The sequence below is a fragment of the Ascidiella aspersa genome, chromosome 3 (genome assembly GCF_963924565.1).
Source record: "Ascidiella aspersa chromosome 3, kaAscAspe10.2, whole genome shotgun sequence".
Taxonomy (NCBI): Eukaryota; Metazoa; Chordata; class Ascidiacea; order Phlebobranchia; family Ascidiidae; genus Ascidiella; species Ascidiella aspersa.
The window spans coordinates 38,993,043-39,018,701 of record NC_139449.1 but is presented as its reverse complement, the minus strand read 5'-3'; the positions used below and the strand labels follow the sequence as shown (position 1 = coordinate 39,018,701).

The window sequence follows — 25,659 nt, the reverse complement described above, 5'->3', positions numbered from 1 at the left end:
AAAGTGGTCAGTGTCAAATTGTTGATGGAAGGAGTGTACGATACTAGAGTTTATTCCGATACAACACCCGATATTTTGGACAAAAAAATCGCGGCCCGATGCTCAATGACGTCATTACTCTGTCAAATAAGCGATAAAAACTTAAAAAAAACGTAATGTTTTCAGGGTTGTTGCTTTAGCGCAGGGGTTCCTAACCTGTGGTACGAGAGTAGCTTCCGTTTTTTTCACAAAACCCTGGATTCACAACTTTATATTTTGTTTTCTGGTTTTATTATAAAAAAAATTCCGCGAAGTCCATTCTTATTGTTACGTAACTATTCCTGTTGTTTCGAAACAATGCGATCTTCAAAATACAGGCCATGTCGATTAATAGATATAATCTACTGTTTTGTAACTTAAGTTACAAAAAGCGTTGAATAATGCTAGTAGCTTAAAATAAGCTTAAAAATGTGAGCTTAAAATAGAAAAAAACATGATTTGATTAATTTAGTTGATCTGCAAGAAGTACGCGTGGCATTACAGAGCGTCCAAGTGGTACGAGATCGTAGAAAGTTTGGGAACCCCTGGTTTAGCGTTACATAACTTAGTCAACTTTATTAATAATATTTTATTTTCTAAAAATGCAAAGATGCCACCCTAGTATCGGACGAGTGCCTTGGATTCCTGTATCGGCCCCATATTATCGGACAGCGTCGTTTCATAGAAACAAAAACAATAAGCAGTCCAGTTTGCTTTGTGACGTCACTATAGTCTTACTACGCAGCGCGAAATTTCTTTATGTTCAAATAAAAATATAGTTTTGCTACAAAGTTTATTGCGACAAACGATTTAAACACCGAGAGATTGAAAAACATGCGAAGTTTCAACAAAAACTTGTAATTACAAATCGTAGCCGCCTGGTGTCAGTAGAGCGCCGAGTGACAACGAAATAAAAAATATCGGAAAGTGCAATTAGTATAGAAGAATGCAAATTGTTTAGTTAAAAACTTTTCACACTTTTATTCTAATTTTCATTATATATATGTGTTTACGAAAATTGTCCAAAATATTAAAACAAATAAACTAAAATACTCAAATAGTGTTTCTTATTTACTGCTAAATAAAATAATGGGATGGTAAGAACAAATCATTGGCAACAGCAAGGTCAAATGTTCGCTCAAGGTCAAATATTCGCTCAAGGTCAATTAACTCCTATTAACTTTCAGGCAATGTGAATCAAAGCGGATGAGAGAAGCGCAAACAAACGGAAGAAGAGACGGCGAAGTAAAAGCTTACGACCAAATAAACAATTAAGAAATACATTTGCAGGGAAAGTGGTTGCTGGGTTCGGGGTTTATCGGCGGATTAAAAACCTTAAACATTTCGATTTTCTTTGTTTAAGTCATGTTTGTGTGACTCTGTTTTGTTCGCTTGCATATGTTTATGACCACAACAAGTTAATAGAGGTTGATTTGATCCCAGTTCATCAAAAGTAAGCCCCATATTTAAACTGTTGCTACAAAGCACAAAAGTATTGATCATAAACAATTCCTCTGGTAATTATAATTGTTAACCAAGGTTTCGGCAACCTTTACAAGCCGCCTTCATCGGGGTGAGTGAATAGGTTGCTTAAACGTGTTTTAAGACAAGAAATATAATCCCCAGTGGGGCTATTCGAGATCCGTACCGAATGACGTCATTACTATGCTCAATTCTCAAACAAGCAAACTTTTTTAAATTATTAAGGACAAGTAATAGTATGTTTTCTATTCGGCCAAAATTTTTTTTACGAAGCTTATTTTACTTTCATTTAAAAAAAACAAAAAATAAAACTCGGCACCGATACCAGCCTAGTATCGGAAGAATACCGATACTAACAAATGGTATCGGGTATCGGCTTTGATCCGATATTATCGGACATCACTAGTTGCAAGTAGATAACCTTGGCTGAGCGGACCCAGACCTTTCATCAGTGGAATGAATTATTCGTTTGCAAGTTGATGGTATTTTAATTCGAACGTTGAATCACTAACAAAGCGAAACTGACACATTTTGGCATCGTATCGTCCGCTAAAGTATCGGACAAGTAACGATACCAAAGCCGATATAGTGCGCGATATTTGCTAGTTTCGCTTAAGGTTGCGATATTTTGTCACTTCCTAATATTAAGTCGCCACAGAACCCACAAAATCATCTCAAACCACAATAAACACTTTAACCTCAGTAGATGGCGCTCCCGTAAGCATAAGAGTTGCTGTCGTCCCAGTATCCGTGCTGGGGATGCCCCTGGGGCTGCCCCTGGCCGTATCCGTAGGGGTCGTACCCGGCCGTGTAGGCCCCCGTCCACTCTGCACCCCTGGAACCGCTGTACGGGGGGTAATTTGAGCCCCGGGTCACGCTGTAGATCTGCTGGTCATCGTACCCAGGGGGGTTTCTCGGTTGGGGGTAAGCACCCTGGTACGATTCCGGGTAATACCCCGAGCCCCCGTAGGCCGACTGGGGACGCGATTGGGAACGAACCGAATCCTGGAAGCGGAAAAATGTTTATTTAGCGCAAAATTATTGAAAATATTTGGATATTTGGACAAATAGGGGGTTTACGGTGGGTTAAATTGTAAACTTGCAACTCTTGGTTTAATTGCTTCTTAAATGGTTTGCGGCTTAAAAGATATTTAAAAAGTATCTGTTAGTTAAAAAGGCTAATTAAGTTACTTGTGGCTTATCAACTGCGATGTTAAACACTTTAGTTTATAGGTTTTAAAACAACTGATTTGGCCAAGGTTCAATTTATTAATCTTCCGCTTTTTATTTCTTGGTAGATTGAAATATTTCGCTGACCTAGTTTTACAAATGTTACATTTATTTCTGATACAAGTTATTACCACTTATAATTCACCTGGTAATCTCTGTCGTACATCCCCGAATCCTGTGACGTAGCTGTGTGTGATGTGTTGTACGATGACGTAGCCTTGACGTCATCCTCCATTTGTCGTGACTTTAGTATCCCCTGCGGGTAAGTCCCAGTCCTCCGCGCCCCCCCGCTGAGGTTCGGTTGTGACGCGCTTCGACGTAAGTTTGACTTCCGGTTGCCAACAGGAAGTGACCTCACAGAGGAGGGGCGTGGCGGGAATTCCCCTGGGGGCGCGGTCCGGACCGACCACTCAGACATCGCCGGTGAGGGGGACTTCCCCTGCTGCTGGTTTGTGACGTCATTATAGCGATTGAGGCTGAGCGAGGAACGCGATCTTCTGATTGGTTGATTTTGCGGCGCTTGATTGTTACGTACGTCGAGCATCGACTTGGAACGGTGCATCGAGTCACGTGCTCCGCTAAAACAAATGTTTAAGGTCAAATATTGGATCCCAAGGTCAAGTATTAGGTTCCAAGATTAAATATTGGATGCCAAGGTCAGATATTGGATCCTAAGGTCAAGTATTGGATCCCAAGGTTAAATATTGGATTCTAAGGTCAAAAATGTTGTTTTCTATACTTACTTGTAAGGAGGGGGTTCCCCGTAGTTGGATTCCAAATCGTACGCTCCACCGCCTCTGCTTGATCCGGTGCGAGAGGAGCTTCGGTAAGTCCGACCTGCAAGGTCAAACATCGGGCTCAAGGTCGAACATCAGGTTCAAGGTTAAATCTGGGACTCAAGGTCAAATATTTGACTAAAGGTTAAATCTGGGACTCAAGGTCAAATATTGGACTCAAGGTTAAATCCGGGTCTCAAAGTTAAATATAGGGCTCAAGGCTAAATATTTGGATTAAAAGCAAATATCAGACTCAAGGTCAAATATCGGCCTCAAGTTCAAATGTTTTTTTGTTTTTTTTTATTATCAGTAATTATTTTTTAGCAAAACTTTCTACACTGAATACGTCACTACTCAAAAGCGACGTAATACCTGTGGTGGTGCTGGGGAGCAGGTAAGGTCGATATCTTGAACTTGATGTCGTCATCACTGACTCAGTGTCGCTGACGTCAACCTCGGGGATTACCCCTCCGTTCTTCTTGAGCCTCTTCCTCCTCCTCTTCTCCATGTAGCAACATCCGACCGCGCAGAGGAGGATCGCAACAGCAAGGATCGGGAGGAAGATCGTCAGCACGTTGTGGTCTGAAACAATCGACGAACAATGCAATCGCGTTGGTAACAATACAATCGCGTCGTTAACAATCGAACACTGTGATTTCGAATTTGAATCGTTCGGCGAATATTTAACCTTGAAAATTTGTGGAAGAATAGTAGAGGATTTTATGAAACAGTTTCGAGATAATTTTACCCGAACCATTTTATAAGATATTAAAACCAGAAATAAAACAAGATTCTTAAAAAAATAAATCTAAACTAAAAAAAATTATTTATTCGGTTAGAAGTGGGATGTTATGGCGCAACCGGATATATGATGACGTCAGTTTTTTGCTGGGAAGTAATATTAAAGCGGACTGTGGCGAACGTTATGTTGCAACTCCTCGCGCGACCGAGGTTTGGAGATAACGATCAACTCGCAACAAAAACCGGTTTTCAACATTTTCCAACTTCGTCCAATATTTCACAACATTCAAAGTTTCAAGACAAACCAGCTGATCATGGATTGCGCCGTTTTATTTACACCAAGAATTCCCTAAAGTTTGCAACATTCGTATATTTATTGTTACGTAGGCTTCTTCTTGATTGTTAGCACGTATTGTGACGTAACAAGTAAGCCACGTCTCGCCTTTGCCCGGGGCGTAACAAACGAGCATTGTTACGTGGAGCTTTACTGCTGCGTATTTCGCTCAAACATCGACTTCAACCACAAATCCACTGTTACGACGCAATAAAAACTTAACGTGAAGTGCTAACAATAAAAAAACATCGTAAAACATTTTAAAATTACACTTTCTATGTTTCTTGAAACTTTTCTTGAAAATGGCGCTATTAAACCTAACAAAAATCTCCATTTTATTCGCATGAGTAACATTAACTTGCTTTTAATGTGGTGAATATAGGAAATATGCTTCAAATTTATTTTGTGAATATTAACTTTTAATCAAAAAATAATATTTTAATCATAGTTGTTATTTGAGGAATAACTAACACTTTATACTACATGTTAAACTTATTCTCCCATATTAATCCAGCATACGAAAGTTATATCAACAGCTCAAACATTATAAAACATATTTGGACAATATTAATATTCACGGAATGACAACTTTCAAAAAGAACACAAATATTAAATGTAACCGAAACTCGAAAACAGAATTCTTGTTTCAATTTGCAAATAAATCATCTCTTTACCTTTGTTTGTAGATTCCTGCCTCACATTTGTTCCGTGCGCCATTTTACTTTAAACTAAAATTTTATAGTCGCGAAAAGCAATAAAAACAAAAGTTCCATAAACTTGAAACATTCGTTAAAACGTAAAACTTATGACAAAACAAAAACCTTACAAAACCAGGATCAAAAGTTTGTTTAACCAACTTTGAAACAAACTCTGAAACAACTTCAACTTCAATAAGAACCTACTCTGTGACCTTGACTCAACAAATGACCTTGACTTTGACCGACCGACCGTCCACTCAACCAACAATTAGTTCCACTGTGACGTCACTGATATTATTGTTTACAAGACATATTGCCACTGTTTATTGTCGAGTGTTCTTTCTCCAATTGTTAGTAACAAACAACGATTGTTAGCAACAATTAAGCACAATTATGACGTCATAATTACCGCGATCTGTGCTGGTGTCTCGCTTCCATCGTTCCGACATTATTATTAATCGAAAAGTTCGTTCAAATCAAGTTTCGGCAAAAAGTCGCCATCTTGGGACGCCCGGGGCGTTTCACACCGGTTCGTGCGGCTCGCAAACCTCGTTACTAAGCAACGAGCGCCGGTACGAGTGGCCACACGGTGGCGCTGCGGAGGCGGATTGTCCGATAATATCGCTTCTAGGTGGCTTATTATGAATTATCGGCGTTCGTCCGATACTGGTGGTATCGGCACTTATTACCAGACAATGGCAATCTAGCCGAAGTTTGTGAACGAACCGATAATAATATATCGGATCGGACGAACGTTGCTACAAATATCGGCTATCGGAATAAAACATCTTGATCATTTACTCGCGGAAGATTATCTTCGTCACTCTTTGGACGAATCGCCGAAAATTAAGCAAGTTCGAAATTTACAAAGACGCGCATTATTTAAGCTCGGAAACAAGACTTTTTACTTGTTGGATGTTTTGTAATTCGCTTCTTCATAAAGCTGATGGCGATAATTATTGTCAAATTATCGGGTATTGTCAAATTACAAAGTATCGCAAATTATTTTGCGTCGATATTAAAAAACAAACATTGTCGATCTCGTAATGTCCTACTTATGCCTTGCGTACATAAAAGTGAACAGGGGCTGAGGGATATGTGTCAACATTTAAACAAATTTAGCGGTTCTGCTGACAAAAAGTCAAAAGTAAGGCTTCACAAAATTATTATTAGCGATTTTTGATGGGATCATATTGATAAATAATTACACCTTAGTTACTAATACTATAAAGTGCCAAACTTTAAAAATATAACTATGTTATAAAATGTATATTTCCAAACCAATTGTATATTTAAATCTGCAAATATATACAAATGGATTGTAAAGTGTAGAGCGTTTGGCCTGGTGGATTCATATTCATTCAACTGAAGTTGTTACGTCACATTTCAATACTGTGACGTCATAAACTCACCATCGTCTGATTGGTAGGAATACTTCCAAGCCTGGACCTTTGTGACGTAACACAGTAACAACAAGCAAGTGGCGATCTGGTTTGTCATGGCAACAGTCACGCATGGTTGGGAAGGCATCAAATCATTGGTCGATTCTATCTCTAATAAATTCCTGAAACAATAAAACAAACGGCTAAAATTGCTCAAGCAATTCGCTTTAACCAGCTCAAATTTCAACGAACAGTCTTCTCAATAGGAAAAGCCTAATCAAAAAAGGCCAAAACAAAAAGGGAATTTCTCTATCCCAAGCATTATCCGCGAGGAAACAAAATGTTTCACTTTTACAATTTAAAGTTTGCTGCAGTTTGGGTTTGGTACTGCGCATGCGCAAGTCGGACTCGAGACTCAGATAGCCCTAACTATAATCTTTCTCGGCTCGTATACTCAAGCGAAAACTGCGACTACAACTCGATAGTCTTGCTTAAAACGACCGATTTTCCGAAGCTTTCTTCCAGCTTTATTCAAGTAACTATTAGGTAGACCCGCATATATCTAAGTTTTTTTAGTGGTGTTATATTTGGTCGCCCTGGCGAAGGTATGTTCGGTAAATTCGGTTTTATTTGCGTCATTTAGTGATTCATTTTATTGTTTGATTAACACGTTTATTAGGACTATACGGTGTTGTAATAACTAAAGTTAATGACTTGGATTGAAACGGAGTGTTTTATTAAGCATTATTTTTTTTAATATAATTTCGTTTATTTTACTTCATACTTGAAGTATTACTCATAATCGGACGAATTACCAGTTTTACAAGGACATGACTTGCTATAATTGAAACTTAACTGGGACTTTTTTGTTTACTCTAAAAGACTTGACTTCGACTTAGGTTGCTTCACGAATGACTAGACTTGGGCTTAAATGATTTCAAACTGACTTGTTTGCAAAACTATGGATATGCGCTGTGATTTTAAATTTGCAAAAACTTCTACTTTTGTCAAACTGACGCAAGTAAATAACACAAAGTGACAATACTGCGCACAACTAAAATTAACTTGCGCACGAAATGTGTAAATTGCAAGCTCACAATACCCACACAATGCCCACTTTACAACCCAGAGATACCACCACATTACACAAATATGAGTGCACGACCATAACGATCCATAGAGTTATGTGGGGCGCGGTACCGGGGTTTATCATACGAAAGTATTCTCAAGTTATATTTTCCTGAAACATTAGTTGCTTTAACATAAAGCTCGGACAGTGTGTGAAATATTTACTGACATTCAACTAATGAAACTATATATATGTCACCCTGTCTGATAACTTTTTCAATATTTAAGCTTAATGTTTCGCTCAATCTGTTTAAATCGTTAAAACCAGCGTATTCCAGCAATGTTTTCAAGCACACTTTTCAAGCTCAACCATCAAGCTCGTATTCGCAACTTACGCGCCGCTTATTTTCTTAGAAGCATTTCTAAAACTCTTGGTCGCAGCGAACTTAATTAAAACGAGCCAAGCCTAGTTGAAGTGTCGATCTGCTCATTAACATTCCTTCAGCTAAAGCCGCGATATTCAGCTCCAAAAAACACACACGGCGCTTTACAATTAAACAGCGGTGTTTCGAATTAAATGCGGCTAATTAGGTCAAAATATTTAAATTCTTTCTGTGCAAATTTTCAAAAAATTTGTGCCTTATTTCTTTCAAAAACATAATCTTAAAATGTGACTGAATCTTTTATTTTAAAAATATTGAAGCACGCAAAATTTCAAATTTTCTAGTTATTTGTAAAGCAACATCCAGCAATATTGACTGGGTTCTTGTTGATAGTCGTTATATCAACGCTTCACGTTTCTCAGCGGTATTCTAAACATACAAGCAATTTACATGTAAACTACAAAGTAGTGCATAGCCCTGAGCATTAACAAATCCTTACTACGCCTACACCTTAATAATAGTTGTTAGAAAAACAAAATATTGCAAAATAAAAATTAAACTAGGCACAGAACTTAGTAGTTTAAACCGAAAATCAGTTTGTTTAGTTGTTATATTATAAATATATCTCACTCCTGTGGGCATCAGTATATAAGAAGGTATCTGATTCTATTCGAATTTAGACACTGATGACGCTTTTAGGAGCGGAATATTTTTATCGTATAACAACCAAACAAACTGATTTTCTGTTTATTAAGTCCTGTACTTAGTTTAATCTTTATCAATTAATGTGCAACCAGAATCGTTTGTTTTCACAATTCGGATTCAGGCAGATTCAGTTATTCGAAAGAAAATTTTGATTATATTGTTGAAAAAATTAAAAGCATATAATGTATAAATTAAAAAAAGGCGACAAAAATCAAAATCCACAAAGAGTAAGTGTGGAACAACTAAAATATCGCACAGCTCGCTTAATAAAGTTTCCAATAATGTGCATCTTTCAAAAACCTGTTTCTCGCATTTGCAATACACGTTAATTATGACGCGACAATGGTCTTTATGCGTTCTTAATCGTAAGTTGCTGCTGTAGCCCGGGGCCCAACCTGAGCCAAGCGCTCCGGATTAAAGCGATGTTTGCCAACTTCAAAATTCTTGCGCCAGATTAAACAATCGCCGTCTGGCGCCAACAATAATGACGTCATAAACAACAAGTTTCTGGACTCTGTTTTTGAGAAAACTTTTGCTGGTTGAAGTTTACCTTTTGTGGCGGACCTAGGGGTACACCTCACCCCAACCAGCTTTTTGCCTATTTTAACTACGTAACTGCAAATATTTTTTCGCTTCTGTCGAATAATGTTTTTAATTTTCTGAGCCTTTTTTGTGAACTCGTTTAGCCCAAAAGTATGGGGCGTCTAATCGCATCAATGAAAGTGAAAGTTTTGTAACTTTTGCAACTGATTTCCACGCGCGATCGCGATTGTTTGCTATTGTTGTTGGCTGCTCGCGTACACCCCCCCCCCTCCCCAACACCCCCTCCCTCTTGTGTTGGCGGGGGCATTTTGTGAGATGCTGGTGCGGCATTAGGGACGTGTCACGTAAAAACCTGAGTCGTAGATATACTTTTCGCAAAACCGCTTTTTGTTAGAAGCGTTATCTCATCGTATAAATCAGGGGTGGTCGATTATTTAGAGCAGTTAAGGCGGAAAGATGGCTCAAGGGGAACAAAAATCTAATTTTGCATAATTTGCACAATTGCTTGAGTCCGATTAGAATTGATTAAATTGAAACGTTTTAAGGTAATTTTCCCATGGTATTTGTCTAAAATATGCTTTACTGTTTAGAACAGACCTGGGCAACCCGCGGCCCGCCAAGCAAGTTAATCTGGCCCGCGGCTTATTTCCCTTAAAATACATAAGCTAAGCGAAAACAAGTGCGAGTTGACGGATCTAGTCAAGATTTCGCCAACTTCGATTTTCAGCCTGTTTTAAATACCAAAGCGGAAATTGTTTTTGCTCTTTGCGCGAATCTCTCCTGTCTTTCTCGTATGTTCCACGCGATTTTTAGCAACTTTACAGACAAATAGCAGCCAATGCACTGTGGCACTATCTCCAACGAAAGTTTAACAAACTTAGCCAAATATTTATATATTTTTGGCGCTTCGGTCGCATGTATTCCATCTCCAAAATACGAACGAAATACCGACCGCTTTTTAAATCCTGCTAATTTAGTTAATGTGATGTTGTGTGTTTTTTCCGATTCATATCGTATTTGCAATATGATCGTTGTACCGCAAGTAACATATTGGTAACTTAAAGCTTTAAAAACAATAAAAAAAAAGTTTTTTGTACAAATTATTTCAATCTTAACAAGTATTTCAATCTTAACTTTTAGTCTACGCGTATCACAACTTAATAAACGCCGATGTACCAAGCAATGTACTATTTTTGTCTGTTCTTAATGCTTCACGTCACCTTCTAAATCTAAATTAAACTTAAAACAAATTAGTCGCAATTAATTCGCAAGGTCTAGTGGCTTTCTCTAAATTCGACCTAAATTACACATTTTCGCACAACTCCTAACGTAATAACAAATTCGTTAGCTTTATGTTTTATAGCGTCGGAGTATGACGTCATATTGCGTGTTTGACCCGGGCCGCAACAGCATTGTAAGTTTCTCATGCGGCCCGCGGCTAAAAGTAATTTCCCACCCCTGGTTTAGAAGTTAAGTTTCCTCCAGTCGTTAACTTATGTTTTGAAAATTTTACCTTGTAAAGCAGAAAGCATTGAATTGCAAATCATACGCCAACTTAAACATATCGCCACGTCGTAAAGTTTAACGTTAGACTGTTGTGTGCAACAAATATTCCAAAGGTTGTGAGTTCGAATCCCTCCCCGAACACCATACGTTGAACAAATACAACAAAACACAGGGTACGAAATTAGTACAATGGTCGAACTCTATTTACCTTAATTAAAGTTAGCTCAAAACAAACAATCAGCTCCAAAAAAGATTCTACAAAAACAAAGCGTGAAAATACGTAATTCAAAACCACGGATAACCATTGTAAAAGATATATATATATCTTTCTTCGTTTTTTCTTATTATATAACGACACAACAAAGCGAGTGCTAATGGGAAAAAGAGGCGGGATAAAACACATGTCAGAAAGCGACGAATTAACAAGGATAAGCATTGTAAAAGAATGAAGCTGTCGACTGTTTATCTGACTCACGCAACGCCTCTAGTGGTGAAACCCATCCCATAAGAAAGTTGTTTTTGGAGTGTTCAAGCATTTTTACACGAGTTTGAATTTTGCAATAATTTTTGCATTTAAAGCACTTTTTCTCAAACTCTGTTTCGCGAAACTTTGTAATTTTACAAAATAACGTATATTCATTTCACAAATAGACAGGCGAAATACGAGGCTTAAATGAACACTCCATTAGAACTGATAACATTTTAGTGTTTACCACTAGTATATTATTTCTATTATTTACCGACCTCCTTGCTGTGTATTGAGGCTAAACACTAAGAAAGAATATTATTGTTTTATATCAAGTGTGCCGATTTTTTTCTTTTTTTGCTGAACCGCTTATATTAATTTTTCCTGGCGCTTTGCATGCTGAAAGAGTTCAGGGCTGCGGAGTCGGGTAAAAATAACCCGATTCCGAATCCGGTCAAAAAAATAAAACTTAGTCAGGCTCCGACTCCCCAGTCTGTATTCCGCCAATTTACGGAACTAAATACGGTGGATAGTCAATTTTTTTTTTATGGGGTTTTGCGCGAACGCACACCCCGCTAACAGAAATTATACGGCCGAGTTACCCGCATTTGGGGTAATCGCAAGGGTCAACCAAGCCGAAGTGCAATGGCCTTGCCTTGGGCCAACAGCCTTCGCGATCACGGTTAAAGGTGGCGTAGAATTCATTCACTCACAGTAATGGTTGGAAAAAATTTCACCATATAATATTTCACTATTGCAATTTCCAGTTTGTGGGTACATCAGTTTAAAAAATTGGTACTGCGCATGCGCACGTCGGACTCGGGACTCGTGTAGTTTTAACCCGACTCCAGCAAAATAAACTGACTCCGTCGAGTCCCGAGTCCGACTCCGGTCACGTGTATAGTGACGTCAATTAGGCAATATCGCGTAATATTGCAGTTAAATGCTACATTGTAACATTGATCCGACACATTTATTAAGGTTGTGTGTTCCAACAGCTTATTCTTTCTGGCCTACTTCGTGTAGACTAAACATATTTCTATTTACACCGCCCGAGTTCTAATGGAATGGTGTCCTGTTTGTAAGTAATGCATTTAAACGCGCCAATGATATTAAACCACCAGATCTATTCCTTTACACCTAATGGTCCAACATGTAATATTCTGTTTCACTGTTCAGCTTTTTAATGTCTAGCCTAATCCCCCCGTGCCCCAAGCTACAAGTGAAGTGTAGGGGAAAGCATGTTCGTTGCTTGATGGATGGCATACATGAGTTGGTGGTATTTTGTAAACCACTTATTGTGTTTGCTGCAGCCAACTCGGTTACCCCCTTAACTGGTAAATGTTCTTAACCCGGGCAGCGTCATGTGTTTCATTGAGTAAAAGTATATTTTAGGAAATGTAAAAGTGTAACGGTTAAAATTGGCCAACAATAAGCTGCAAGCAATGTGCTGCCGGAATGGCTCAGGACTTTTCACTCGATCAAAAGGCACTGGAGGGCGCAGAAAAATAATCACGTGTTAGGTTTTGAAATAAGAGAAAATATATATATCCATTTTATCTTTTATATTTATATATTTATGACAAACTCCCTTCTACTTTCCATAAACCTAAAGACCGAGTTAATCCATGACGTCAATGACTTGCAGCATTTCCTTTAATTAATTAAAAAACGTTTTGCTTGCGCGCAACGCGAAAGGAACAACAGGTGTACTTCCTTGTGACGTCACAATGAACAACATTCTTCCATAATTTGAACGGCGTCTTTAGTGGGCTGAGGTGTTTGTTGTTGACATCTTGCAAACAAAGCAAGAAATAAGATATTGCTCCTAAATTTATAATGTACATTGTTAGATGAGTTTCTTTGGAGATTATGTATGGATGTCATAATATTTTTAAATGTAAAAAGATAAGGTAAAAATAAACTTCGTAAAATTGTGCAGTAATATTTTACTCTCTCTTGGCTTATTGCTTATATTTTTATACTTAAGAAATTACGCAAGGATGGGCTGATAAACATAAAGTGAATGTATAACAAAAATAATCTAAGCATATTTACTAATTAAACCTGTATATTGGCCGCTATGTACTTCATAAAATTGTTATCTGTCTTCTCTTTTCATAATGCGACTATGTTCGTAATTTACCACATTTAGAATTGCAGTCAGGAATGAATATTTACAAAACGACAATTAGTGATTTGTGAAAACGTTCCAGGTTAAGGTTGTATTTTTATTTCTGTTTAGCTAAAGTTCGAGTTCCATTATTTATTAATAAATTGATTTTTAAACTTGTTTGGAAATGAGATAAGAGACGGTTATCCATTAAGCTTTTCCCGCAAAATGTTTGCTTTTTTTCGAAAGACTTTGGAAGCTGAATATTTACTTTTCATTTCTCCAACAATTTGGAATATGTTGATGCGAAAAACTACCCGACACAAAACAAAGAGATAGTATTGTCATATTGTTGTTGATATTATAGTTAATATTATACCCCGATTAAACCGCTATATTTGCACATTCGTAGTTTAACAAGATATTGCACACTGTAAGTTGGTAAAATGCAGTTGGGAATGTTTACTTTTGTTTGTGCGCTGCTCGCCTTGTGCGTTGGAGCTAAAGCAAGATGCGACCAAGATCAGTTGGAATGTCGCAGATCATATTGGAATCCAGATGGGAGGTGTGTCAACCAAACTGAAGTTTGCGATGGGCGGAGGGATTGTAGGTCTGGTGATGATGAGAGGAACTGCACAACTTGCAAACCAGGAGCGAAGATGTGCGATGATGGGAGCAGGTGTCTTCACGCAAGTCAGTGGTGCAATTGGATAAAGGGTTGTGACGATTGGAGCGATGAGACGAACTGCACCACTTGCAAACCAGGAGCGAAGATGTGCGATGATGGGAGGCAGTGTGCTCCCGCAAGTTGGTGGTGCAATGGGTATATAGAATGTGACGATAGGAGTGATGAGACGAACTGTAGCAGTTGTGGAAGTTACGCAGTGCATTGCAACGATGGGCTTCAGTGTGTTCGCGAGTGGTTGATATGTAATGGTCTTCTCGATTGTTCGGACGGTAGCGACGAGTGGTTTTGCAAAGCTTGCCGGCAACAAGTGGCTGACGGTAGGATCGAGTGCGTCGGACGAAAGGAGCCTTGCGATGATCGGCTTGTGGAGGTTGGCTATAATAAGTGGAATGAGGTAACTCATTGTTTTAACGAGACAAGCAAAAGCAAGTTCGAAGCCATCCACAGAAACACGACTTGCCGCCATCTTATGGGGCCGTGTGAAGGGCGGAGAGACAGGGTTTGTGATGGACAGTGGGTTTGTGAGAAGGGAACGCACACAAATGTTTCGCGATGCAGTAACGGTAATCTCATTCCAACCCATCAATATTGCGACAACCACATTGATTGCAATGACGATGAAATCCAAACCGGGCTGGGATTTAAATGTTCCGGAACAAGCAGAACAGGAATTTGCGTTTTACCGCAGATAAACATCTACGACGATGAAGCTCAATGCGCTGACAAGTCAGATATTTGCTTCGTTGATGGACAATTTGTTTGCTTCTTGTGTTTGGACAAACGACTGGTTGTTTCTCAACAGCAAGTTTGTGACGGGGTTCCAGACTGCTATGATCTTTCTGATGAATGTTTGTGCGACGACCAAACAGTTTGCCATGATATCTTGGGCGACGCTAGACACACTTGCCCACTCAACAAAATGCATTGCCAAAGTGCAACAGACTGCGTGGATATGGACAAAGTACTTTGCAACACAGAAGTCAGCTGTGTAGGAGAATCCAGCACGAAATATTGCGGACTAGCTCAGGATGATGGTGAAGTAGACCGCATGTATTGCCGACCTGAATACAAATCATTCCCCGCACGTGCCACGAAATGCGATGGCAGGCCTGAATGTTGGAACATGGAAGACGAATGCGAAGGTTGTGAGCCCCGACCTAAGTTCTGCGATGATATGTGCATTAGTAGGAGAGCCAGGTTTGGAGAAGTATGTAAAGGGGTAAAGTTGACATGGTCACCATGCGACGAACGTGGATTGTGCCCCAAGCGTCACGATTGCGCCAGTGGAAAGTTCACCAGCATCGATGTCAACAACCTTTGTGACGGAACAATAGACTGCGACGACGGATCGGACGAGAATACGTCGCGATGCAGCGAAACGAGGTTTTACTGTCGCAATGGAAAGCCCCTGTCGGTCGCCATCAACTTGGTTGAAGATGGAATCCCTCAATGTTCGGACGGAAGTGACGAATGCCCGCCCATAAGTAAGCGAAGTACCACTTTCTCAAATCAAAAGGAAATGATCGCCAACCCTGTTTACACAGTCTTCTTCTGGTTAATGGGGTTGGCGGCTGGCATCGGGAATTTAGCGGTTGTCGTTATTACTATAAGGGACATTGTAAATAACAATAACGCAGGTAATTTCACAAAAAGCACCTACATATTTTTGCTAAGTTTGGCACCTGCTGATTTTCTCATGGGCATTTATCTAATTGCAATAAGCATAAAGGGTTTACAGTTTTCAGGGGATTATTGCTCGTTTGACGCTCTTTGGCGTACTAGTTATTCTTGTTCCATTCTTGGGGTGTTGTGTGTTGTAGCTACCATGGCCTCTTCGGGTACTATGGCTGTCATGACAGCGTTTAGACTTGCAACAGTTTACAAACCATTTATCACCCAAACAATGGAGTTAAAGGGGATTTACATTTCATGTGCATGTGTTTGGCTGTTTGCAATTTTATTTTCACTTCTCCCTTTATTTGATTACAGTTCAGGATATTTTGTTTCTCATGTTTGGTTTTCAAGTAGATATTTCAAAACTGATAAAGTCCCTAAACAGAAGATGGTTGATTTAGCCGATAAATTAAAACCACATATCATAACATTTCATTGGCATGACGTCACTCAGCTAATAAGCAAAACCTTCCCAAACCAACCGATAAAAGGAGTATTTGGTTATTATGGTGAAACTAGTGTTTGCATGCCCAGACTGTTCGCCTCTACAAATGACGCTTCTTGGCAATATTCTATGTTTCTTATCACACTCAACTTCCTGCTGTTCATTTTCATGCTTGTGGCTTACATACTTATTTATATACGAAGTAACAAAATGGCTAAATCTAGAAACAAGCAACCCAATAGCGAAATGCAAAAACGTATTTCTCGCTTGCTTATTACTGACTTCTGTTGCTGGATCCCAATGTGTGTGCTTGCTTACTTGGTTGTTTCTGGTGTTCCACTCCCCAATGATGTTTATCTTATTAGTGCTGGTATTTTGCTGCCCATTAACAGTGCATTGAACCCCTTGCTTTACTCCACATTGATAGACAGATGCACTGTTCGATTGAAGAAACTTAAAAAACGTAAGATTTGCCTTAAGCAGAAATAAAGAAGGGAATGTTATAGCAGAAAGTCAACTTTAACTCCAGAAATAGAAATAATATACTAATTATGGGTCACTTGAATACCATTTGAATTAAGAGAGTATATTAACACACAAAAGCTGACTGAATTACCACTCATACAGATTTAAATACTGGAAAATCTTCAATGCTAATTGATGGCATATATATTCACCATCGCTTTATGTTTCTGCTTATCAGTGAGCTTGTTGTAAATATTGTCGTTTGAATTGTATTAAGTAGCAGCCTTTATATTCAATATGTGTGATGTGTGCATTTAACAATATAACCATATAACATTTTAAAATCTTGTGATTTTTTTCACACAGGCTCATAGAAAAATATAAGGTGAAAGCATTACAATTCTCAACGAAGACCATTTTCATTCAATGTCTGGCATGCCTTGTGCAAGGAATAGGAAAAAACTACTGAACTGTAAGCCAGGGGTTGGCAACCTTTTTTAGTTGCGGGCCAAAACCAAACCTAAAAATGTCTCTGCGGGGGTTAAATCTTTACTGTGTATAGAGTAGACTTTACTCATCGTAATATACAACCGCAACGATTGTTAATCGGGGATAAAACTAGAGTGTTTTGCAATGGAAACGGAATATAACTACGATTTTTCTAAAAAAACGCAAAACAATTTCGCTCCTTTGTAGTTAAATACGAGGAAAAGCCTCGAACCAGTTTATAAGATGGCGAGCCGCGTGAATTGCTTTGTTTGGCCGTAGGTTGCCTACCGCTGGTTTAAGCCATTGTTTACTGCTATTTTATCACAGCGAGGTTGATCAACAGCCATCATTGTAGTGATAAATCAAAATGTAAACATTGTGCGCATTTGTATTCAACACAGAGACATAACGCCAGCATAGTAGGGACTCCTAATTACGTAATTACGTTTCAATCAAAGCTTCCTGTCTATAGACGCATATCGATGCTTGTTATTTACCGGGAAGTGTTTTGCCAGTATTTAAAACAGAGCCGTGCCTTAACAAATGTAATCATTAAATAACTTTGTCGATTCTAAAATTGGTTAAAAAAATGTACTATGAACTCCAAATTCATACTGTTTTACAAGACATTGTTGTGTTAAGCTTTACTTTACTACAAACAAGATCCGTTAATTTGGCGACCAAACAGCAGATTATCTATTTCTTAAAATCCGTAAAGAATTTTATGGTAAAATTATTGGCATTTTTCGTTTATTATTCACCTCGGTTTGTATCGTCAAAATTACCTGGGCTGCTGTTTCAAAAAAAATGGGCAAAAAAATCAACGCACAGTTGTCAGGGCGTCACGTTTCGTTCACCGAATGTTATTAAAAGTTCTCCAATTTGCTGTCGTAAGGAAGCACAACTTTAGGGACTTAAGACAGGTAAGACATACAAGAGATGAATGTAATATGGCAAACTTATTTCAAGGATGGTTATCTTTATATATATAATATAGGAGATTTGTGAGATGTGGCAACATGTTCGCCCGGTCGGTAGCTGGCAGACCAACGTCGTCATCGACTAACAAAAGGACCGGCGACTGCCCGCGGTTTGCTCGCTTCTCCACGGACGCGCGCGTGAAAAATAAATTTTAATGTTTTCAACTTGATGTTTGACGTGCTTCGCCGTTGGGTATTTAATCCTTACAGCGGTTTTAATAGTAACCCAGTTGTAAGCAAGATTTTACTTACGTTGGAAGAAGTATGGTACCGGAATTACGTAAAAAGCACATCACATGTTATAACTCATGTTAACAAACGTGTGCAACGTTCCAAGTAAAGACGTAAGTTGAACAATGCCAAATTGAGGCAGAGTTGGCACAATATGGCGTTTGTCTTCGCAGTTTGAACAGTAAGCAATTTATATTTTTAACGGGTTAAGGGTTTGTCTGACGTTGGACGCAACTTAATTTGGCGTTTTGTACAAAGGTTTATCATTTTTAAATTTTTTTCAAACATACTTAAATAAAAGAATAAACATCAGGAAACCTACACGGACATCCAACAACAAACGTGTTTAACCACGCAATACTTGGCAGAGTTTTTTATTGCAGCAGAACAGTAGGCATTTGTATTTTCAATGAGGATTTTTCCCACGTTTGACACAGTTTAGCACCGGGATTACGTATATCACGCTATTAAGCAGATCTAAACAATTGCTGCTACATTGCTACAACCTAAAGTTTTACGTCTGAAAGTTATTCTCAATTGACAAATGTTACAAGGTTTCGTTACTTAAAAGATGTATTGCATGCTTAGCCAAATGTTGTGCGCTAAGTCGATTATTTACTCGTGCCATTTCAAAAACATCACACAGCATTGCAGTTTGGTTGCATGTTAAATACAAAGGGCGCGCGTGCAACTTCTCGCAAAACGTCTTGACGTATAAGGGTAAAACGTTTCCAAACATATATAGAGCAATAACCTGCGGACCGCGAAAATCAAGTCAAGTACATTGCCTTTATGTTTTCTAGCTTTTTGTAGTTTGTTTAACACGTAAATGGAGCCTAAGTTCGCATAATATTGCGTGCATTGCAGCGTTTTCTTAACATTCTTTTATGAGGTATTTAGACACTTACACAGACAACTTACAGCAAACCTAACCGAGTATAAACTACGCAACATTTGGACTAAGTTCGCAAGATATCGCGTTTGTTGCAGCGGTTTAAACACTAAGCAAATTTACTTTTCAAACGGGATTTTTTTTACGTTGGATGCAGAATTCCACCTACTGGGATTACGTATTTCCTTGAATTTCGCGCAATTTGAATTATTGCTTCTACGACATAAGGTTTCACGTTTGTTAGTGATTTTCGATGGATATAAGTCACGAGTTTCCGTTACGTAAAATATGCGAGACGTATTTAAGGTTGTCTGTTTAGTGGCTCCATTTAAAAAACACAACGTTGCAATTGGTTTGAAGTTAAATATACTTTTTAAATCATCGGCTCTAACATGCGGCTTCAGGAAGAAGGTTATACAATGCTGGTAATACGTTATTAGTAATTAAATGGTGAGAGCGCGTTCGCGCCTTTCCTTTAGTTGCCTATTTCAAACACAAAACACAAAACTGCTTTTTAGTTTGTACGTTAGGTTTTATTTTACTTTGTTTTAACCAAATGCAAAAATTAATGGGATTCCACGGAGACAAAGAATTAGATTTTTAGAGCCACGAAAATAAGTCACTTAATTAAACACGCCATTCCATTAATGCCGCTTTCACACAGGCTGTGGGGTGTTACTCTGATTGTGGGGAAGCATTAGGTTAACCGACTTTAGACACCCGATATGCCATGGTTTGAAACACATTACATAATTTGAAATTTGTATTTAGTGACACGCAGTAGAAACGTTTAGGCACAAGCAAATTTGTTATGACATTACAAAAAATATGTTTGCATTATTTATGCCTCACGAAGTTCTTACGCTATCCGTAACATTACCTTTTGGGTATATTCTGTTTACCTCATTTATTTTCCATAATCATGGACTATAACATGAGGCCAGCAGTTCAACATGTTACAACGTAATGTGCAATAGTGATAAAGAGCCACAGTATGTTGGATTGTTTCATTTTGTTTAACCAAATTTCAGGTAGAAGTCGTACATTATGATGGTTATTGTAGGTGTAATTCATTTTTAGCCAGTTGAAATAACTGATAAATATTCTATTTAACCTGGGAAACGCCGGGTATTTCGTCTAGTAGCTTATATGTGTTAAAAACTGCTGGCTACTTCTATAAGATAGTAAAGATTAAGAGGGTGGCCTGCAACAAGACCTATAATGCAACAAAATTATAGCCTACTTCCATTTGTATCAAGGCCAACGACATATTGAAAGCGAATACTCAGTAAGATCTACGGCATGAGAGCTAACCTTGTCGGTATATATCTAAAACAGAAATTGGATCTAAACAGCCTAAATAACACATAAAACCGCATTGACATAACATTCCTTAATTAACAAAACATATGTTAGTAGTTTGAAAAATGAAAAAAGGCCATATTATAATCAATTTAGAACAAACTGAACTACCAGGGAATTATATTCATCAAAACCAGGGCTGCGCAAAATTATCCGAGCACCGAGCCCGACGTGCGCATTGCTCGAGTTCAAAACTGGTAAGGCCGCAAACTGCCAATTGCAAAGGTGGAATAGCATAGGTGGATATTTCCCAACCATGTATTGTGGCATAGCATATGGTGGATATTTTAGCGGCACTTTATGTTTATCGACGCACACAGTATTACTGCACCGAACCGGATATATTGCCTTTTTCATCTCGTTCTCTTCCTCTGTACTGCATCGTGTAACTGTCTTCACTTTTTCACGGAACACGAACTTGAAGCAACACAGAAACGTCTCGCTTCATCGGGTGAATTAATTATATGGCACCCCTATAAGTAGATTGCTGTACATCCATCGTATTTAGTTACGTGAATGGATGAAATATACAGACTGTAGAGTTGGAGCCGGAGTCGCATTTTTTTTTGGCCGGAGTCTACTTGATTATTATTTTTTTGTGGGACTTGGGTTACTTTTAACCGACTCCGCAGCTTTGTTCAAAATCAATGAAACAGCATTTTAAATGAATGGCATTTTTGCTTTGCTTAAAAAACATATTTTAGAAGCGAGCCACTCCAAGCAAGCTCCTTAAATGTTCCACCATAGACATGATTATTTTGAACTTTACTGAGCGTACATAAGTTAGGAGCAACCATCGTTAGAACTTTGCGATTAAAAAGCTGTCCTATGGTTTAAAAGTTTATTTTAATCTATTATCTAACAACACAGGTCATTATTACTCACCGCAAAGTTGTAGGGGACTAAGCTCGCACGTGTGAAGAGCAATTTGTAACAACGAGGCTTGTAACAAGGTGACGGTTAAACAGAAAATTATTATCGCGGTAATGCTATAGCTGGTTGGTGTTTTAACAATGAGGTGTTTGTTTTCCATCTTCTCACATTTAACAAAAGTATGAGAAAGAAAATCAGAGAAGGCAAAAACAAAAAGTCATTATTTTTTAATACAAACTAGGTTATTACGGGTTTTTCAACCGTTTAAAGAAGTTAAATGTAATTTTTTTTATTTGTTTACAAATTTTCCAGCGAGAAAAACGCCGCCTTAACTTAATAAGTGAACTTTAGTTTTTGAATTATTCTATTAATAGATTTTGTGCAATACGCCACTTCTAATGTGAAAAGAGCAACTTTAAGAAAACGAAAAGTTATAAAATGTTCGGTTTTAGTCCATTTTAACCTCGGTGACGTATTAATGACGTCATAAGGTGCCTAATTTCCGTTGAATTACGTAACAACAACTGTAAGTTGAATTACCTAAAATGTTAAGTCATAACTTTTCAAGAGAAAGAAAATCAGAGAAGGCAAAAACAAAAAGTCATTACATTTTTTAATACAAACTAGGTTATTTCCGAGTTTAAAACACCTAATTGACTCCAATCGTGCCATTAGAAACATAGTCATACCGGGGCAAACATTCAAATCGATTTTGTCTTTTTCTTTGTCGCAAAAAGCAAGTCAAGTGCATTGCCTTGGTAAAAATAAAATTTCATGCGGCAAAGTTTACTTTCATGATTAACAGCTTTTTTGCAATTTGTTTAAACACGTAAATGGAGCCTAAGTTCGCAAAATATTGCGCTAATTGCAGCGCTTTCCTTAACATTCTTTTATGAGGTATTTAGACACTTACACAGACAACTTACAGCAACCCTAACCGAGTATAAACTACGCAACATTTGGACTGAGTTAGTAAAATATCGCGTTTATTGCAGCGGTTTAAACACTAAGCAAATTTACTTTTCAAACGGGATTATCTTACGTTGGATGCAGTATGCTACCTATCGGGTATTTGCTTAAATTTCGCGCAATTTGATAAAATCCTGCTACGACTTAAGGTTTTCAGTTTGTTAGTGATTTTTGATCGATATATGTCACGGGCTTCCGTTACGTAAAATATGCGAGACGTGTTTAGCCAAGGTTGTGTGTGGCTCCATTTTAAAAACATACAACGTTGTAATTTGGTTTAATGTTACATACCCAAATATTTTATTAAATCATCGGATATAACATTCGGCTTCAGCAAGCTTATACAGTGCTGGTAGAACGCGAATTAGTAATTATACGGCCACAGCGCGTTCGCGACTTTCCTTTAGTGACCTATTTCAGACACAAAACTGCTTTTTAGGATATACGTTAATTTTTTATCTTTAGATTGTTTTAACCAAATGAAAAAATTAATGGGAATTCACGGTGACCAAGAATTAGATCTTTAGAGCCACGCAGATAAGTCACATAATTAAACCCGCCATTGCATTATTGCCGCTTTCACACAGGCTGTGGGGTGTTACTCTGATTGTGGGGAAGCATTAGGTTAACCGATTTCAGACACACTTAACGTCAAAACAGAATAGGGACGGCCAGCGCCTTTGCTTTTTGCAGTTTACGCCTAACGCCTTTTGATTTACGCGTAGAACATAAAAACACGTCACATGATTTGAAATTTTCATTTAGTGACACGTTGTGCAAACGTTTAGGCACAGGTAAATTTGTTATGAAATCTGAATAAGAATTTTCATTATTTATGCCTCTGACAAGGGTCTTACGCTCTCCTACAGTACCTTTTGGGAATATACACTTTTTTCACAATTATGGTAGATAACATGAGGCCAGCAGTTTAACATGTTACAACGTAATGTGCAATAGTTACAAAGAGCCACAGTTGATAGACTGTTTCATTTTGTTTAACCAGACAAAATCCAGATAGACTTCGTACATTATCGTTTTTATCAGTTAGCGTAAACTTATAAATACTTTATATTTGAGCTGGGCAACGCCGGTTCATCTGGTAGAAAATATTCCGCCAAGTAAATTGTTGTGGCCGCATTTGGGGACTTTCCCAGGTGTTTTATGGTCAGATATCATTTCCTTTATTGTTTTTTATAAAATTCCTAAACTAGTGATTTCCTCGGCACACTTCATTAAACATTTAGTCTCGCAATAAAATGGAAATTGAGAGCATTCTAATTAACGCGTATCAACTGTAAATATTTTTTTTTAAAGTGTAAAATTAAATAAAAACTTTTTTGAAACATAAACACGAGTTTTTCAACCGTTTAAAGAAGTTGAATGTATTTTTTTTTACTTGTTTACAAATTTTCCAGCGAGAAAAACGCCGCCTTAACTTAATAAGTGAACTATTAATAGATTTTGTGCAATACGCCACTTCTAATGTGAAAAGAGCAACTTTAAGAAAACGAAAAGTTATAAAATGTTCGGTTTTATTCCATTTTAACCTCGGTGACGTATTAATGACGTCATAAGGTGCCTAATTTCCGTTGAATTACGTAACAACAACTGTAAGTTGAATTACCTAAAATGTTAAGTCATAACTTTTCAAGCGATCAAATTTTAGAGGAGGTTTATTCGCTAGGTGGCGATAAAGTGTGTTAAGATTCTGCAAATTGTTGTTGAAAATATTTCGGCTTGTGGCTCGTGTTTGGTTGAAGCCAAACAATCATTGCAGATAAGTGGGGCGTAATTATACTTTGGTAGAGGATTTTAACCACAAAAAGTAGATCTTTGTATATTTAAGCAAAAATTTCGACGATTTTTATTTAAACATTGCGTAAAAATTACCAGAGTTTAAATTTAATTTCCGGGCGAAAGTTCGTGTTCCTGCGAAACATTCAGCCTATTGTTTCAAGCAGAATTGTTTTGCGACTGCTCCTTCTGTGAAATTTGTACTGTACCTCACCAGCTAATTAACTCCGGGTCCCGGGTTCGAATCCCACCCATCATAATGTTGTTTCGCGACAATTTTAGCAAATAATAATGCAACTCAGGGTATTTTCGGCCTGTATGCTCCCACTCTGAGAATCACCACACTAAGCAAATGTTATTTTTGTGAGAATGAATATTTTAAGTTGATAAATATTTGGTGAACGTCTAAAATTCGTGTAAATTTTACCGAATTACGAAAAAGGCGCATTTAATTCACTTAGCTTAATATTGTTTTTGTGCTTTTTAAACTTTGAACAAATTGGTGAATTGTAGTAGATATTTTAATACGTAAGCGCAAGAAGATATTTATCTGCGCAAATATTGTGGCGCTGTAAACACCTAAAGCAGTGGTCCTTAACCTTTGGTAACCTGCCGAACCCACATGTTATTCTGCAAGCGTTCGTCGAACCCCAAAATTTCGCTCAGTATTCGTTTCCTCCCCACAGCAGCTGAAACTGGACAATGGGCATAATCAAATTATAAGCATTTATATAGGTTAAATTGGCCAAACTTCCAATGTATATCGTTACATGCCACCTTGACACATAAAAGATTCGAATTTAGCTTGAAATAACAGCATTTACGTTTCAGAGGACGTTCTCGCCAAACCCCTGAAACAGCTGCGTCGAAACCCAAGGGTTTTGATCAAACCTTTTATGGACTATAAGTTTGTATCTACGCATCAACGGAATAATGTTTAAATGTTGGTCTCTATTTTATTCGCCATTCTTGGTGTTTAGCAATTGAAACTAAAAAAAAATCAAGTTGAAAGTTGTTATAAATACCACACTGCGATGGCTTTCGGTGTACTAATGATACGTAAGCCGTAATCGTTGGTCCAAAAGACTCAGGAATGGTTAGATCACAGTTGTTGAACACATACATGTGTGTATCTTTCATTGGTTATGAATAATTAATAAATTCCAAAATTTTTATCTTAATTTATTAATGGGCGCTGTTACAAAACTAACGATGTCGCATAAGCGTGAAATGTTAATCTAATCACAATTTTATTTCTTTATTTTTGGAGATCTGTCGAACAATTTATACCCTCTGGAAATTTTGTGGTTCTTTAAGATGCATCTTTTACTGATTAAAAATTAAAACGTCTC

At 37.8% G+C, this 25,659-nt stretch overlaps 1 protein-coding gene and 1 pseudogene across 1 annotated transcript; both read right to left on the bottom strand.

The window, feature by feature from the left end:
• Nucleotides 1-803: 803 nt before the first annotated feature.
• Nucleotides 804-7,443, bottom strand: LOC146162925 (uncharacterized). Its single transcript, XM_083385336.1, has 6 exons — nucleotides 7,439-7,443; nucleotides 6,692-6,843; nucleotides 3,879-4,088; nucleotides 3,474-3,567; nucleotides 2,876-3,308; nucleotides 804-2,505 (listed from the first exon to the last, which is right to left on the bottom strand). The coding sequence occupies exons 1-6, from the start codon at nucleotides 7,441-7,443 to the stop codon at nucleotides 2,200-2,202; spliced, it is 1,200 nt and encodes a 399-aa protein (XP_083241462.1). The 3' UTR covers nucleotides 804-2,199.
• Nucleotides 7,444-11,880: 4,437 nt separating this feature from the next.
• LOC146162924 (U1 spliceosomal RNA) lies at nucleotides 11,881-12,033 on the bottom strand (annotated as a pseudogene).
• Between the last annotated feature and the right edge of the window lie 13,626 nt (nucleotides 12,034-25,659).

Coding starts and splice junctions, on each gene's coding strand:
- LOC146162925 (XM_083385336.1), bottom strand. Junction 3,309..3,473: donor GGGGAACCCCCTCCTTACAA/GTAAGTATAGAA, acceptor CATTTGTTTTAG/CGGAGCACGTGACTCGATGC. Junction 2,506..2,875: donor TGTACGACAGAGATTACCAG/GTGAATTATAAG, acceptor TTCCGCTTCCAG/GATTCGGTTCGTTCCCAATC.